The sequence below is a fragment of the Podarcis raffonei genome, chromosome 13 (assembly GCF_027172205.1).
Source record: "Podarcis raffonei isolate rPodRaf1 chromosome 13, rPodRaf1.pri, whole genome shotgun sequence".
Classification (NCBI taxonomy): domain Eukaryota; kingdom Metazoa; phylum Chordata; class Lepidosauria; order Squamata; family Lacertidae; genus Podarcis; species Podarcis raffonei.
Window position 1 is genome coordinate 3268829 of NC_070614.1, and position 15995 is coordinate 3284823.

At 40.7% G+C, this 15995-nt stretch overlaps 1 protein-coding gene across 31 annotated transcripts in view; it reads left to right on the forward strand.

Annotated features, from left to right (window-relative positions):
• Positions 1–15995, forward strand: part of LOC128400250 (poly(rC)-binding protein 3-like) — a 285355-nt gene that overhangs the window by 232928 nt on the left and 36432 nt on the right. For 15 of the 31 annotated variants that reach the window (XM_053362382.1, XM_053362384.1, XM_053362379.1 and 12 more), the window contains 3 exons: positions 11274–11415; positions 15371–15394; positions 15525–15557. In XM_053362382.1, coding sequence (XP_053218357.1) covers positions 11338–11415; positions 15371–15394; positions 15525–15557 — 135 coding nt within the window. In that variant the 5' untranslated portion in view covers positions 11274–11337. Of the gene's footprint in view, positions 1–11273; positions 11416–15370; positions 15395–15524; positions 15558–15995 lie in introns of those variants that run through there. The other 16 variants (XM_053362385.1, XM_053362389.1, XM_053362388.1 and 13 more) reach the window with 3 other exon arrangements.

The following is a 15995-nucleotide window of genomic DNA, read 5'->3' on the forward strand; positions in this document are numbered from 1 at the left end:
AGCAAGGTCAAAGCACAAGTAAAAGCAATTAAATTAAGGGAGGGTGGGAGATCCAATGAAAAGGCAGGGAAGACAGCTGGGCAGGCCGCAAATTAATGGCCCCTGGGAGCAGGCCCAAGCGTTCCCATTGGCTAGTTGGGCCTGCCATTGAAGAGGGTGAGCGGAATTGTTGGAGAATGAAACTTTGGAAGCAAATTTTCTAATACAATGTATAAAACATCCTCATCAAACCTTTTGCTGTTTGATTTTACATAATGTAGTAGAAAGTGGTAGAAATTCGTCTGGCACCCCAATTCTAAGCCTTCGTACCACCAGGTCTTCATTCAGTGCCATTGAACCAAGCATGGTTTCTGGTTTAATGCTATGCTTTGTGATGTTATGCAGCAGTAAGTACAGTATACACTTCTTAAGACCTAATTTGCCGGATGCACAAATTCAAATTGACCCACCAATGAATTCTTAATACTTCTAAGCTTGTGTTCAGACTCCTGTTTACTCTGCATCCCTGGTGCTCCCACAACTGTTTGGGAAATAGTGTACACACAATGTTAGCCACAATCTATATCTATCCTGTTGTTTCCTTCTGTGTTTTGATGCATTTCCCTCAAAATCTGCTTCGGTCTGAATTGAAACAAAAAGGACGACCTAGCTGCATTTTTAGCTGGTAATGTGTACACAGTCTAAGACTTGGGTCTTCTACATGTTTTCTTGGGAGTAAGACCCACTGAACTAATCTGACGTATTTCTGAGTATACTAGGCGCTGTACCCCTGCTCTTTCCACTCACCAACCCCCTGTCACCTCCCCCCCACATCAACCCCTTAGAGTTTCCCCTTCCCGTCCCATGCAACTGTTAAGTCACTCTTCACCTTCTGAACCCCATTTCTGAAGCTACTTGTCTCTTCTGTTCTGCAACCCCACTTTGCACCTCTGAGTTCACCTTTAACCCCATGTCCATGTCTCCTCTCCCTCCTTTTATGCTCCACCCTCTACGCAAACCACCCCCAGGGCAACCTCCCTCATCTTCCTCCTCCCACACATTCTCACCTTCTGCCCAGTTATGAAGCCCTTTCACGCTCCTACTTTCATCTTCAACCCCATTCTTCTCATGTCTCCAACTCCCTCCTTTTTGCAACCCATATTCTCCACCTTCATTCCCTTTTCTTCCTAATCTTACCTCCTTTTTCATCTCTCGCTTGCACAAAACCTCAATTTCCATGCCCCCTCATTTCTCCTATTCTACAGCCGCCTTTGCACACACAACCCGTAGTGATACGTGTTACAACGTCTTTAAGAATTTTGAGAGCAAACCTGTCAGTTAGCTCGTTCAGTTTGAGAATGTTAAGTTCAGGTGATGGATGTTGTACATATAAAGGTCTTTGCTTATTAATAAAATATCTCTTCTAAATTGCTACATTGAACCTGGAACTTTGCAATCTGACGGCAATGGATGGTACCAGGAATAAACGCAATGTGGAATATTTCCATGCTTTGCATCATTTCTCTCTCTCTCGCATGAGGCAGCTCAGTTTTTTTCCTACCAGTTTTCCTCCTGGCTTGCTATGCACAAACTTTTCCCTCTTATATTCCACAGCTGACTCATATGTGAGAGAGAAAGGACGGGCAGCCTGCAAATCTTTGACTGCATGAAGGTTCTTAAATCAAACCTCTGCCATTTGAAGTCACCATTTTCCTCTCAGTTCCCTCCATTCCTCCTTTACTCAAACATCTGCCATTGTTTAAAACCACCACGTTCCCCCTCTTAGTATTTCTCCTATCTCACGCTGATGCCATGCTCACTGCTGTTGCGCAACCTGCCTTCTCTTCCTTCCCCACCCAAACTGACTTCATGCAAATCAAGGATTGTGAGGCACTACAAATCCTCCAGTAGGGGCTGCACAATAATAGAATTACATTTTTTATATATAGGAATATACAGTATGCATAGGATCGTAGTCTAAGCAATTATAATTATTATGAATTATTTTAGTATGCTTTTCCTAAATGCTCAAAAAATATCTATCTATCCCAAGAAACTTTGCAATATAAGCAAACAGCTCTGCCATCCTTTGGAGAACTGTGACTAAAAAGAGACTTAATTAGAGTGTAATTGTATTGCTATTGTAAACCTCCCTGTCTAGCATAGCCAAAGAAGAGACTGAATTTCTGCTTCAAGCACAGACATATTTTTTTTTTTGAAACCCTGCTACTTTTGTTTGATTTCTCAATGGCTTTCAATACTATTGAACATGGTATCCTCTCAGTGAGATGAGTATCAGAAGCCATATTATGGTGTTTCCCATATTTTGCCCAACCTGCCATTTATTTTGCCCAACCAAAGGTGGCAGCCCTACTGGGACCCTAAATCCTAGCTTTGATCTGTAGGAACATTGCCAATTGGCCCCTGAGTTGATGAGGCTTATCTGATGTCAATATGAAACCGAGTCTTCAGTGACATTGGTTCAGTTGCTGTGGAATGCTCTTCCATCCAGATTTAGCAGGTGTCTTCTGTATTAATTGTTAAGTATTTGCTGAAAACCTTTCTATGTCACCAGTCTTACGTGGACAATTAAAGGGTGAGAGGAATCTGTTACAGTTAGCTGATGAGCTGTGATTTTAGTTCTTACGTGTTTTTGTATTGTTCATATTAGTGGTGTACATTGCTACGATCTTTATGAACTTGGAGTATATAGCTATATGAATAATTTCTTTAAAGGGATTAAGCTGGGGAATGAGGGTGGGGGTGGAATCCTCAATGGTGCCTAAAAATAGCTTGGATAACTCAGCTCTCTTAACGTCATTGGGCTAGATTATTTCTGACTTCACTTGATTAGGGCCCTATAAAACAGGTGGGGTTATTTTCAGAGCCATTACAATGAATTTAGCACTTTAATAAAGGCATTGCACAATAAGCAAACAATGGATGGCTCTGCTGTGTCTGTGAGAGAGATTCTGTTTCAGGCTCAGTCCTCTGTTTAGTTATCTTGACACCACAAGAGGTTTGTCATCCTTCTCAAATGAGCACTGACTTGTGTTCTGGCATTTCTGTATCAGAGCTTTAAATAGAATTAAAAGGTAAAGGGACCCCTGACCCTTAGGTCCAGTCGCGAATGACTCTGGGGTTGCAGCACTCATCTTGATTTACTGGCCGAGGGAGCCGGAGTACAGCTGGTCATGTGGCCAGCATGACTAAGCTGCTTCTGGCGAACCAGAGCAGCGCATGGAAACACCGTTTACCTTCCCGCCGGAGCAGTACCTATTTATCTACTTGCACTTTGACATGTTTTTGAACTGCTAGGTTGCCAGGAGCTGAGACCAAGCAATGGGAGCTCACCCCGTCGCGGGGATTCAAACCGCCAACCTTCCGATCTGCAAGCCCTAGGCTCTGTGGTTTAGACCACAGCGCCACCCGTGTCCCTTAAATAGAATTAGGCAGCCATTATTTCTCTACAGAAGTGAGAGCTCAATGCTCCCTTTTACCAAGGCACTGAATACATTGTGGAGCTGCAAATCGTAGCCTTAGTTTTGGTGTTCCAAAATAGGGCCAAAATGCACACAACACCATTCATGCAGTTAATAATTTTGTGATTTTTATTTTAGAGTAAATAGCAAGCACAGGAAGGCTGGTCTAGATTGGGATCGTGGTGGAAGGTAGAGATCTTCAGCCCTTTGAACCCTCCTGTAGAGGTGGGTGGTGGCACACTTGCTATTTGCACTGGAAGAAAGGGTCCCCAGTACAAACACCATATGTGGGATTAGCAATCTGGATTAGGACCACCGCAGGGGGCAAAGCTTTAAAGCCTCCTGACACCCTCCTTTGCTGGGGTCCTGATCTGAATTGAGGGTCCCATGCCTGCAATTTATGTAAAAACACCACCATCCTTACCATTGCATGAATGGTGATGCCATTTGTCTAGTCTGCCCTAGAAGTTATTTCAGGGCTATCAATAGATTATCACATTATCTGAAGCAGCCTTTCTCAACTTTGGGTCCCCAGATGCTACAGGACTACAACTCACATCATCCCTGACCAGTGACCAGTTGTGGTCCAACATCTGGGGACCCAGGGTTGTGAAAGGCTGATCTGGAGCATAGGCATTGTGAGTTTGAATAAATATTCTCTCTGCCCACGAGGCATGTGTACTGTATTTGAGCATTGTACTCGGCGCTACTCTGTTAATGCCAGCATATTAATAGTGAGCAAACAGGAGCAGGAAAGCCAAGAGCTTTGTGCGGGTGGGAGGGGAAGAGGATCTGCCACAGTCATTATCTCTCCACGTGGTCTACCTTAAAGGGTTGTTGTGAGTTTAAATACTGAAACTCATTTTCAGTGGGTTCGCTACCACTTTCCTAACAAAGCTGCCATGGGAGTGTTCAGTTTGGGGTGGGTTGTTTGTGAGGGGGCTTTTTCTGCATTGAACAGTTTGAGGGTACATACCCATTTGAAAACACTCCTCTTGATTAGGTTCCCCACACCTTTTCCTGCCTAGGTCCCCCACACCTTTTCCTGCTATACACCCACCCATAGTGTCATTGGAGAGTTGTGTATACACACAAACACAGCAATGCCAGGACAGCTTACATCAATTTCCAACTGTTTCCTAATGAACATACTGTGTGAATGTAGAATCAGTCTGCATGAATCATTTATTTTTGGAATGAAACCAGTTGCTCAAGAATTGATTTTCAGTGACAAAAAATACAGTATGCAATAGATCTAGATCTATGGTATGTGGACTATGTAGAAAAAACAAGTACTCAGCCTCCATTGATTCCAGATTAAAATGTTGTGTGTATGCAGCCTTAGTTCAGTGACTAGGAATATAAAGCACAATGTCCGATATACCTTTTAAGATGCCAGCCTTATGAGTAAATATGCATGGGATTACCCTGTCAATTCCCATATTCATCTTTATTTGAATGATTACATTTCTATGTAAACCTGAACTCTTTTATTTCCATACAGATTGCATTGAGACTTGTGCTGTCCATTAGTTAATAGGGTTCTGCGATATTAACCTAGCACTCATTAAATTAACTCTTAAGAAGATATATATATATCTTCCTTTTGTATGGTATGATCAGTAACATCAATGCTATATTTATTACAGGCAGTAATAAATCATTTTACTTGCAAATGTAGATGCTGTCATCCACCTGCAGCTAAAAGTTTCTCTAGAAACACAAACCAGAGAAAATGTTGATACTACAAATCCAGATACGCGTCTGTCGAATTATGAGAGATGCAGATTGCTGATGGAATCTAATAAATCTCTCTTTAAGTAGATTAGGAATTTGAGCCCAGACAGCTCTCTGTGCAGCTGCTTTATCCGTATCCACCCAGAGTAAGCTATGGCAAAGAATCAAGAAGACTTTTCCCCCTAGCACTGAAATATTTAGCAATATTAATCAGTTAGATTAATCTATTAAAAACCTTTTCATTAATTAAAAAGGGGCTGCCAGTTAATTGAGCAGCATATTTAAAAAACACTCTTTATAATTTTAACATGTGCAGATGGTAGATGCCATCTTAGAAAAGGCACTAGCCCTCTCTCGCAAGAATGCCTCTCCTAACATGGTGTCTGATGTAATGTTTGTGTATCATGTAAAAACAAAGCCTTTCTTTCTCTTCAAAACTACTAATTTAACAGATACGTAAATTTATCTAGATTTAATTATTAAAACTCATATGATTCATTTATTTTCTTTAATCAAATGGAAGTCCTTATTTTCGGTGAGATTTAGGTGACCAGTAAAATAATGTTACCTTGGTATCTCAAAGGTCTAGGCACCCAAACACAGCTAACTTAATAAGCAATTCTGTGTCGCTATTGCTCTTATCAACAATTGTAATGTATATTTTATGTAAACCACTTGGAGGCTTTTATTATTAAGCCATATACAAATTTCCTCCTTTTTTCTCAAAAGATACCAGTGAATCAGAATCGTAGAGTTGAAAGGGATCCAAGGGTCATCTAGTCCAACCCCCAGCAATGCAGGAATCTCAACTAAGGCATCCATGACAGATGGCCCCTCAACCTGTGTTTAGAAACCTCCAAGGAAGGAGAATCCACCACCTTCCAATGGAGTCTGTTCCACTGTCAAACAGCTCCTACTGTCAGAAAGTTATTCCTGATGTTTAATTAGAATCTCCTTTCTTGTAACTAGAATCCATTGGTTCGGGTCTTTGCCTCCGGAGCAGGAGAAAACAAGCTTTCTCCATGTGACAGCCATTAGATATTTGAAGATGGCTATCATATCTCCTCTCAGTCTCCTCTTTTCCAAGTGAAACATATCAAACTCCCTCAACAATTCCTCAAAAACCTTGGTTTCCAGACCCTTGATCATATTGGTTGCCTTCCTCTGTGTACTTCCAACTTGTCAATAACCTTCTTAAATTGTGGAGCCCAGAACTGGACACCGTATTCCAGGTGTGGTCTGACCAAGGCAGAATAGAGTGGGACTATTACTTCCCTTGACCTGGACACTAGACTTCTGTTCATGCAGCATCACACTGGTAACTTAGGTTAAGTTTGTGGTCTCCTAAGACCCCTTTATCTTGAATCCCAATTTTGTCTTGCATGAGACTCCCTTCCCTTTGAGAATTTCTTCTCACTTCTTTTTGAAATCAGCCTTCTTAAAGCCCAGAGTGCATGTCCGCCTATGCTTAGCTGAACACTCTACGTCTGTTGATGCTGCCTAGAAAAACATTAGCTTTTTTTGCTGCTGCATTACACTGTTGACTCGTGTTAAGCTTGTGGTCCACTAAGACCCCCGGCCCCCTAGGAATTAATCCATATTGCAGTCCACATGTGCTAGAACTAAGCTGTGCTTAAACTGGGTTCCAGATGCTTCATTGTGGCATGACAGGAATCAATTTGTTAAATACAGGTCAGACAGATTTGGTCCAATAGGTTAGACAAAGGCCATCTCTGCTATGAAGCAGAATAAAGGAGCAGCCACCTCAAATGGCAGATTACTCCACATGACAGGGCAGCAAATTGGCAGGTATTTAATTGACTTTTTATTGATCAAGGAGGAGCCATTATTGAATTTCCCACCTTTATCCCCTTCCATGGCAGGCCGGCCACATCATATCACAAACTCATCTTGAAAATCTCCTTAATTTCAGAAGTTTGCCACGCAGCATGAGGGCCTGGGACTCCCGCTTCAGAAAAGGACCCAAAGCTCTCTTGGGTGCACAGAACTAGTCGTGGGGCTGTTTGGATTCAGGCCAGCATAATTTGTCTCATTACATCATTTGAGATGCATTAATCTCAATATTAATGAGCAGATTAATGTAGGCAATGATAAACTCTGAAATCCCAAATGATGGTTCATCTAATTTGCATTATATAAGGACTTGCAGGAAGATCTTAAGGCTTTATGTTTATCTTTCCCCATCTAATCTGTACACACAGAGACATACACACACTGACCCTTTGTGAGTCTATAGTAAATTGTGTTTCCTTTTCAAACGTTTTCTAAGACCTTGGCTTTGTAATAAATAGACAAAGCTTTGTTGTTGTTGTTTTTACTATAAGTGGAGATTTGCCCAAGTTGACAGTAGGGGTGCTTGAGGGATTTGATCTTTGTGAATTCCTAAATTAAATTATCTCATATGTGCCACTCAGATTAATGTGAATATTGGAAATTAGCTGTCCGCCAGATTTCACACTTTCCCAGATATTGCAGCAGGTTTACTGGCAGTTTCAACAAACAAAATGTATTATTTTATTTTATTTTATTTTAATGCAAGTTAAATGGAGCATGACAGAATTATGGGTAAAAATAAGGAAAAGTCACCAAACCTTAATTGACAGGAAGGATCTTTACATTTAGGTTTAACAACACAAGATTGTAATATCTATTGATATGTATTTTTAAATTGACTGACATTTCATAGGATACTGTTGGCTCCCTGACAGATATTGTTACAAATGAGCTTGAAAATAATAATAATTAAGACTATTGACTAATTAGTTATTATTAGTTGATTATTGACGTGCCTTTTAAGCAATTAATTTAAATTATTTCAAATTGCCCAAACCACTGTATTGGTACCTTTTTGGGGTACTGAAGGAAGTGTAAAAACCCTGCAATTTACTAAATGAAAGGCACCACTTTAACAGATTGTTTTACATACACACCAGAACCAAAACAGCCTTTTTTAAATGGTGTGTCCTTTACCCACAACACCACTGAGTAAAATTGCCCCTCATAAATTAATCTTTCAATTACGCTAATGCTTGCAGCTCTCACTGAAACTAACCCAAGCAAAATTACATATGTCTTGGATTTATTTCTCACAAATCTTCTCTGGCAATATCCCACACTATGCAATTTATATATATTTTTCTGTGTCTTGCGTCATCACCTGAAAATACTTTCAGAACCATTGGAGCCCCTTTCAGCAGCCTTTAAAATGTTTGGCTAACCTCACCCCCCAGGCTTCCTGACTCGTTCCTGATTTATCTGGGTAAATAAGTCTCTGATTATTCTTTATGCCGTTGCAAATAAAGTCCTTTTTAGAAACAGATGTTAAAAGGATCTGGCAAAATAATCCTGGAGGGCAGTAACTGCCTTCTGTAAACTACTAGCCTTGTGGCACAAAGTGATGAAACAAAATGGTACAGGCTACAGGGAAATAATTAAATTATGGTTTCATTTTAGGAGCCCATTTTAAAACTCAGATTTCTGAGCGCATAATACTAACATTATATAGTTGAAAGGATCCCCGTCTGGGTCATGAGCATTGCGGGGGGCGGGGGGGGGAGTATTAATCGTGCTTGACTGGAAAGATGTGTGTAACCTACAACAAGCGGCCCTTGTAGCCTTGCCAAAAGAAGCTTTTGTTCCCTGAAGAGAATTGTATTAAAGGCCAGTGTGTCCTATTATTATTTGAGCAACAGCAGCTTTGAAATGAGCCTTTCAGATTTCAATACACTGAATCAACAAGCAACAAATAAAAGAAAACAAGCTTTGTGTCGTACCTCAGTGCTGCATGACCTCCCTCATCCCTTACCTAGTCGCTGTGTTCGCTGACACAATTGCCTAAAATAACTAAAGATAATTGGGTGCTTCTGACGGAATTGGAGGCAGGCCAGGAAAGATGCGGAGCCTGGAGGGGGGTGGAACCTAACATCTTCCTCCAGTGCTAAACACGGCAGCCTGTTTAACAATGGAGGTCTTTTGCAAGTGGTGTTTAGGACAAAAAAAGAGAGGGTGCCGTCCTGGGCTTAGTGAGATGAGGGACGTGCCAGCTGGGAGAGTGCAAAGAATGAGATGCAAGACGAGGAGTCGGTGGAAGAACATGTATCGTGTGCAGAAAGCGCTGACGTAGCACACTGGGCAACCTGTGTGAGATCATGGCTTGTTCCTTCCCAGTTGGGCTAACATCCAGCATCAGTCTTTTTGGGGAATGTTTGGGGAGCATTTGCTGGTAGAATCAGGGAGGGAGGGAAGAGGCAAACACTCTTCTCACACCCAACAATTCTGCTCGGCAGCTTCAGCCACCCTGCACTAGTATGAAAGAAAAAGACCTATTGGGATCGCTGTTTCTTAGTCTCAACTTTGCATCCATTGTATGGTGATAAATATGTTGAGCTACATTTCAGTGTGGTCATGAAGACTAGTAAATTCGTAATAACTATTACTATTTAGACTATAAATTCAGACTATAAATCCCAAGAAGTTACAGGCCATTAGACTGATTCCATAGTCTAGTGGGCTAGTAATGTGTTGTCCTATTTGTTGTTGATTTCAGGTTTCTTTGAATTCTGCCAGAGACATTGAAACCTCATTTCATTCATTCATTCATTTGTATGCTGCTTTCCCACATGCTCAAACTGGCTTACAACAAAGAAAGGGGGGTGCATTTCAGACAAGCACTATAAAAACAATTTCATAACAACATAGCAAAGCAAAAATATAATAACATAAAAAACCACATTTCAATACTATACATATATATTGCATACCTATATATAACAAAATTATATGCACGCAGCATCCCATAGCAAAAATAAAAAGGGAGCTTTACAGTTTCACCTAGTCCTAGAAACTTCCCTCCATGATGTCATTTCTCTTTCCCACCAATAAAGAATTCTGGGATTACTCCTCCCAGAGCTACAGTTCCCAGCACCCTTAACCAACTAGAGTTAGGATTCTGGGGAGGGAGCACTTTAAGTGTGCTTTATATCTATGGTGTATATGCAGCCTCACTCTCTATATGGATAATTGTTTCTCGTAATTTCTTGCTTTTCATCTCCACCAGACACCTCAGCTTTCATTAGTATCACATCCTATTTATTAAGATATTTAAGATATTATTTAAGTTTGCTACAAGAAATTAAAGAGACACCCTAGTGCTATTTTGGGTTTGGGTCTTCAAGAAGCTGAGCTAAGGGACTTCTGAGTTTCCAAGACAAAAACAGACAAGCACCCAGGATTTACAGTGGAAAACAGTTACTGGCTGACTTCAGTGTCTTTGAGACGTCTGCCGCTCTTGCTGGCAGTGACATCAGGTTACAATCACTATGGAGCTACGTGAAGGGAAAATAAGATCTGTTCCACTAGAGTAAAAAAGGAAAACGATGGAGAAAGTGAGAAGAAATCAGTTGATTTTCGCTGCAATTCAACAGAACACTGCACCAAGTTAGAATGTAAAATTCAGCTTTTGTGTTCATACATGATCATGCTGATCATTTGTTAAAGTTCTGGGTTTTTGCTGTATAGCATGTAGGTCTCAACTTCAGAGTATGCGTCTGGATCTACATTGATCTGTAAAAGCGTTATTAAAAATAGCACTAAATAATGTTATATAATGTTATAGAACGCTCAATGCATTTTTCCATTGCCGGCAGATCGCTGCTCTGTGGCGTCCTCTGGTGTCACATTTTTATAACGCATTTCTAACATTATAACCAACAAATGTAGATTCGCCCACAGACATGTTTGCTGAAAGGCAGCCTAGAAATAATGAAGATATATTCAAGGCTTATTTCTTACCACATGTTAAATAATGAGATCAGCATTAGGAGCTCAGTCATAAAAAGAGCAGAAGTGAAGAATACTAAGAATATGGGACCCTCAAACAAAAATGGTGATTGTGTGTCGAGACCCTTTGCCCTTTATAATATGTAGTTTTGCTGAAATATGTAGTTTGTATGAAATATGTAGTTATTTCAGTTATGCTGAAATATGTAGTTTGTATGAATTGATTCACATTTTGAGAAGCATTGACCACAGAATGGTAACCTTCTGTCTTTCTAGGTTAAGTGCAGGGGAGAAATCACCCTGAAACGCTCTATTCAACAATTGCAGATATTGGACGAGAATGAACACAAAAGATCCGAAGGTGACGGAAGGGGGCCTCAATGTCACACTCACTATACGTCTTCTTATGCATGGAAAGGTAACTTGCTTTACACTGAGATATTGGGCAGGGGGCAGGGGGCGGGTCAGAAACATGGGTGTATGTTAGTGGTTGTATTTTAGGTTGCTTTGTTATTAACAGTATTAAAGGCCCAACATTTTAGCCTTATTTACACACTATCAAAACTGATTATAACTAGGGATAGGTGGATGTGTCTGTTTTTTGGTTTGCACATTAAAAAGTTGGAGCCATCGGAAGTGCAATTTAAGGCTCCTGTTTATTCCGCTGCAGTTGTAGATTTACCTGCCCTGCAAGTGTGGCTGAAGGAAGATGTCATTGCAGGCCAAATTAGGACTCCTGGTGAGCCTAATGAGACCCACAGGCCAGATGTTTTTAGAGAGAGATATGTGAATAGCCATGCCCCATAGCCAATATTTTGTGGTGGCACCCATGCCATTTTTTCCAAAAATTCAAATGTGCCACCATTTTCCATGTATCCCTTGTTCAAAAGTGTTTCCTTTCCTGTTTTAAGATGCATATTTTATATGTATTTCAGCGAAGTACTGTAAGTGAGCTGTCAGTCTGTGTAAGACTTCTAAACCAAATAAAATTGGGGTGGGGTGGAAATCCAGATGTGGCCACAGGCCCCAAAGGTTAAAGGCTCCAGATACAGTTAACTGTTATGAGCTGTGCAAGAATGTCTGCACACACCCTTGTAGCAGCAACCCTTAGAAGTGTGTCTACATCTTAATCACAGGGTTTATTTTACTTCCAGAAAGTCAGACAATTGTTCCTTCAACTTGTTCACCATTGTGTAAGTTATACAAAATTCAAGATAGCCACAGACACAGAAATGCTGTTTGAAGGATGAGAGATCCACCAAATGTTTGAAATCTGCAACATGGCCCAGCTTGTCAGTTGTAGTCTGACATGCATTCTAGTAATGGAGAGGATGGAGGAAGGAATTGATCTTCCTTCTGCCCACAGCATCCTTCTCCTCTGCATTTCAGGTAGTCAGCTGCAACAAAAATATTGTAGCATCTTGAAAAGTATCTTCTGTGGCTTCTTCTTAGTGTACTCTAGTTCATGAAAGCATATGTCATAAATTTCCCATCCCTCTCAGCTTTCTGCAAATACCTTTTTGTAAGGACTGAGGCACAGATAGCAGCTTGTGTAAGAGAGAGTATGTGGCACAGGTGGCATTTGAGTTCATAGCTCAGGCGCTTAGCCTTTATGCAAGTTAGTTGTGCCATAGTTTTACTGAAGGCACACATGTCTGTTACCCGATTACGCACACAATGATCTCTCAAACAGCATAAGTGAATATTTGGATCTCTGGCATCTGTCAATTGCGTTGTCAAGTTTAGATCTGTCAGTTACTTTCTTTGTAAGTGCAGCACTGTATGGCTCTGTTTGACTCGCACAGCTGGGTGTTGTTATGACATTATAGCTAAAGCAATCACTTTGGAAATGGTTTCCTGCATAGTGATAACACCCACTGCTTCTGCAGTGCTCATTTGGTGCCAAAATGCATTGTTGCCTAATCCATCATGTGAATTAGACATTAAAACTTCTGCTACGTCTGGCTTCTATCATTAAATAAAATAGATATTTTGTTTTTAAACAGTTCCTTATTGAACAAACTAGCTGAAAATTTAGGAGGTGTATATTCTCCAGCACTAACATTGGCAGAAAACATGCTAGATATTTGTTTTCTGCAAGACAAGGGCTGGACTTCCATCTTGTCTAATTTGATGTGGAAAAATGGGAGTGGAAGAGGCATGAAAGGGCTTCTCCTAAGCTACAAAGGGAAAAAACCCAAAGTTGCAGGCTTTGCAACTCAATTATTTATGAGGAAATTAAGTGTTTCAAGCTTGTTCTTGTTATCAGGGGCGGGGGGGGGAAGCTTTCTTTCATAAATCAATCAATCATAAATCATAAATCAAAATCTGATTCCTTATTCTCTGCCTCCATTGCTTTGTTGCTCTGATGGCAAACGTCTTGTGGTTCCCCAAACTCTGAGGTTTGATTATCCTTTGCTAGGGTCTGAGTTCATAGGTCAGCAGGCCTGGACAGCCCTGAGGAACTCCCTGCCAATAGAGGTTCGGCAGGAATCATTCTTGCCTTCTTTCAGGCAGGCCTTTGCAATGTGGAGTTGGGGTGGTTTTGTTTTTTTACCAAACAGTATTTAGAATTGTTTTTATTTATCTTGCTGTAATTTGTGTGTTGCATATAACCTTGCTGTATTTTTCACAAACGTGTGGTCTATAAATATTTCAATAAATAAATAAGCTTCACTTCATTTTCACTGTTGGGGTGTGTGTGGAAATGAGTGGACCTGGAAATTAAATAACAAAATCTCCAAACAGTTGTTTGAACTGCAACTACTTGGGTTGCCTTACTGGTATGTTCTGAGAAACATTTGCGCAGAAATTTTTTGAAACTAACCAAATAGTGCAATCCTATCATAGCTGTCAACTTACAGATTTGAAAATAAGGGACCAGCAGCCTTGAAAATAAGGGACCAGCAGCCAAAATAAGGGACCTGCAGCCTCACCTATTCCAGGCACTCCAATCTTCCTGTCCTCCTGCAGTCTGGTCAAACTCATGCTGGATAGCTTCGAGAACACTGTCCAACCAACTTTGTAACCAGAGGTTCAACTGAATAGAATCTGAATCACATGCACCACAAGGCCTATGCAGCCTCAACTTAAGATGGCTCCCCAGCCTGGCTTTGCACTGCAAGGTTTGCAGCAGCACGTGCAACAAAATGGCATCCAGGATTCAAAAACCTCCTCAGCTTGCATTAACTAGCCACACACAAGGCATGCAAGCTCCACCCCCCACTCGTTCTTAGACTTCTTATTGGGTGAGCAACACAGCCAAGCAACACAGTTGGAGCCTCCCTCCTCCCTGGCCGGCAGGGAGGGAGGGAGAGGAGCTGCTTCCTTTGAAATTTAAGGGACATCATTTAAGGGATATTTTAGGGACATCTATCAATAAGGGACAGCAGCGGGACATGGCGCTGGAATAAGGGACTGTCCCTTCAATAAGGGACACTTGACAGCTATGAATCCTATACATATTTACTAAGAAGTAAGCCCCACTGACTTCAGTGGGACTTACTCCCATGTCACCTTGTATAGGATTGGAGCCTAAATAGAAGGTCCATAAAATCCAAATGCCTAGTTCAAAGATGTATAAAAATATTTATGCTCGTCGTATCTGCCTTGCAGAAGCAAATGTTGGCTTTGTCCTGATGAATCCTTGCACTGTTTTTTGGGTTGTTCATTTTTTCTTTAAAGACATGAATAGTAACGTTTGTTGGTCAACAGTGAGTCAGACGACATTCTGTTGGGAGAGCTATGCAGCTGCATTGTATTAATCACGTATGAGACTTCTCGAGCAATGCAGGCAGCATTAGCATCCAGCTCTAAAATTTGTTAAATGTTAATGTTTCTGTGTAAATCATGTTTCTGTGTAAATCATTTCCCACTAATAGATGGATATGTATTGTTCAGGCTGTCTGCTGTCCATAGTCTGTCAGGCATGATGGTCTGATATCTCCGCTTTGAGCATGAACAGACCCTATGTTATCATGCTTTCTTCTTTTCAAAAAAATGTCATAGCTCTATAGCACAGCTTTCTCAGTAAGATTGTTAACAAGTTGAATGCAAATTTTTTTATTTTATTTATGGTTAAAGATGCTGGAATTATTATTATTTACCTTGATTAAGCATTTGGCTAGGCCTCTGGGGCAACATAGAATTATTTCAGGCCATAGCCAGTTTGTGGACTTCCAATTTCATTTATGTAGCTCATTGCCTTGTTTAGCAACATCATTGTGCATTTCTGTTGTTTCAGTTACGTAATACTTTTAGATATGTTGAATATATCTGTTCTAGTCCATTTACATTTTTAAGATTTACAGATGCGTAGATGTATTTCTCTTTTGTGCTTGCATTCATGTATATTTTGCTTTGCTTTGTTTCAGGAGGTTGGCAGCATCATTGGAAAGGTCAGTGACCCACTTTTTTGAGGGTGGTTTTTTTTTGAGTCAGCTCAGTTTATTTGATATTTTTCTACAAATTAACCAGTCATGGAGCGTGTTCGTGTGAGCTAATAAATGCTTTCTGTTTCTTTAACAGAAAGGTGAAACTGTCAAGAAAATGAGGGAGGAGGTAAGATGTAAATTTTGTACTCTTTGACTTAATTTTTCTGCAATTTCAGAAAATATATACCTGGTGGTGGTACTGAATTGCTGTATTGCTCACATGTATGAATCAATCCTGCCACCAAGTGGTCAAAAAACCAAAACCAAACATCTGCAATGAACTGTAATTCACAATTTTTTGTGATGTTCCCTTCTCGTGCACAGTGCACTGAATTTAGACAAGAGGGGACCTGAGCTATGAAAATCTCTTGTTCAGCTATAAAGCTCACTGGATGAACTTGGGCAGTCACTCTCATTCAGCCTAACGTCCTTACAGGGTTGTGATGATAAAATGGAATAATTCCATATACACCAGGGGTCAGCAAGTTTTTGTGGCTTGGGCTGGTTCACGGTCCCGCAGACGCCGCGGTGGGCTGGAGTGTGCGCACGCATGCATGTGCAAACA